Consider the following 2,186-nt stretch of genomic DNA (forward strand, 5'->3'; position numbering starts at 1 on the left):
TGCCCTAAATCAAGAGCACTCACTCCAAAGCAAAATCTGGAGACCAAAACGCCCCCAGAGGTATTCTGTACAGAAAAAAAAGATTGCTCAATTTAAGGCAATCTCAGTTGACTAAGGGTCTCCAAATGATGATACGAGCCTCCTACTTTCAAGGGGCAGCCCTTGTAAAAATCAAACAAACCACAGCCACATTGTTCAGTGTGTCATCTCTGCTTAGGTAACAACTAAGCAAAAAAGTCTGATTTGTGCAGTTATTTTAAAGAGGATGAGCAGATGTAAAAAAGTAATTTAACTGGAAACACTTCAGTAAAGCATTTCACATTGCTAAGGCTGAAAACTCAGCAAAAAACAGTATTTAGGACAAACGAGACTGCATTCAGGAGCTGAGAGAGAGAAGAGAAATCTAGGTTTCATGCACTAACCCTTCTATCTTCACACTTCTGCCATTTATCCTACAAGTTCTTCTTTTTTATTATGTCTTCCTTATCACTTCAGCCTTGAAAGTGTAGCTTTGTGATATGGCTCTTACCTTATTTAGCTCTGCTTCTATCTGCCACAGTTTCCTGAGGCTGTGCAGGATCGCCAGACGATCACCAAGGTACCTATACAAATGGAGGATCAAAAGGAGCAAAAAAGACAGAAAAGTGAAACATTACAGCAACCTAGTTAGGATTGTGATTTGGTCTTGTCCTATTTTGACACTATTGTTATTGGCTTTGATTACATTTCTTCCTACCCAAAACACCCTTGGTAATCTTCACAAACCCCACAACTCTGTTTAACATGAGGACACACTTACTGCACGCCAATCTTCTCCAGATCAGCATCATTGAGATACCGCAGCCCGACACCTGTGATTTTTTGTGCTGGATAACAGAGAAAACTGATGTGAGCTTATAAATCACAATACATAAATAAAGACAGCAGGTTAGCGGCAAAGATGCGCAGCTCTCAACTGGCTTAGGGACTTTTCTTTATTTATCAAAGAAGGGGGATAGCTGGGGCATGATTGTTTTATGACCCTCCTTTTTTATAAAATCATTTTATAAAGCCATTTAAAATAAAAATGGATAAATAAAAATAGCTTCCTGAGGTTTTTCAAAGCAAAAGTTTCTCCCACGCTGACACTGTTTTTTGCAAATTTTAATTAATTAATTTTATTGGCAATCATTAAAATAAAATGCCAAATCCAAATGCCAAATATCAGCTCCTTTAATTGTCCAGGCCGATAATCTATTAAGCCCTATAACAAACGCTCCATTTTGAGGCTGTGTATGTTGGAAAGAAGTAAACTTAATAATTTTCAAACTTCTTGTCGCTTGCTTTTTTAAATTACCAGCATTTACTTATATCTTACTTTCAATTCTTAAGTACATTCAAAATCACAGAATTACTCTTAATACATCAGTACAATGAATAAAAGACGCTTAAAGATTTTTACACAAATTGACCTATTTACTTTAAAAGATGAGTTTAACCTTTTAACAAAGTCTTTTGCTGGTCACAGAATTGTACTTTTACTCAAGTAGCCTATGGCTTTAAGGTACTTAATCCACCACTGCGTTTAGTAAATAACGAACAGTCCCTTACTGATTTCTGACTCACACTGAGAACTGTCCATTTTAGCCATCGCAGCATTAAACCAACCTCTGAATGTGTCTTCCCATTCAGCGAGACCCTCTGATCGCAGGTAGCGACACGTTTCCTCCACTCCCCATCGCATGTAGTGCGAGTCTGGCAGCCGGACCGCGGACACTCTCTTGTCCGGCGTGTGGAAGCTGTCACCGGGGGTCACAACCACCTCAAACGGCCGTTTTCGGTTCTCCATGCTGTCCTGGCAAAAAGGCGGCAATTCGGGTTAGACAGAGTGGTGGGACGCTAAGTTACAGCCGGCAACTTCACCCACGTCGACTGTAACAGCTGATCGGGTGCACAGAAGACACTCGAGCGGTGAAAAATACCCGGGTTTTGTTTCTGCACCGGGTGCGCCAAGCTAACCCGAAACACAGACATTTCCGGTGGCTGTAAGCCTATTCAAAATAAAAGTCTCTTGTCGTACAGTTCTCGCCTCTGAGCCATAGACTGTACGATCTTAGCAAATAAGCGAACTTGTGCTTAGATAATATTAGATAATACAGTGTAGCCAACTTCACCTTGTATGTTCACAGCAGATACCTCCACTCAAC

The 2,186-nt window shown here is 40.4% G+C and overlaps 1 protein-coding gene across 1 annotated transcript; it reads right to left on the reverse strand.

Moving 5' to 3' along the window:
* Window positions 1-529: 529 nt before the first annotated feature.
* Window positions 530-1,964, reverse strand: LOC121939008 (deoxynucleoside triphosphate triphosphohydrolase SAMHD1-like; the record flags this gene model as incomplete). The annotated part of the gene is made up of 3 exons (XM_042482159.1): window positions 1,648-1,964; window positions 800-866; window positions 530-602 (listed from the first exon to the last, which is right to left on the reverse strand). Coding segments are annotated over exons 1-3 (321 nt in total), but the record flags the coding sequence as incomplete, so codon positions are not given.
* Between the last annotated feature and the right edge of the window lie 222 nt (window positions 1,965-2,186).

This window comes from Plectropomus leopardus, unplaced genomic scaffold (genome assembly GCF_008729295.1).
Source record: "Plectropomus leopardus isolate mb unplaced genomic scaffold, YSFRI_Pleo_2.0 unplaced_scaffold397, whole genome shotgun sequence".
In the NCBI taxonomy this organism is placed as follows: domain Eukaryota; kingdom Metazoa; phylum Chordata; class Actinopteri; order Perciformes; family Serranidae; genus Plectropomus; species Plectropomus leopardus.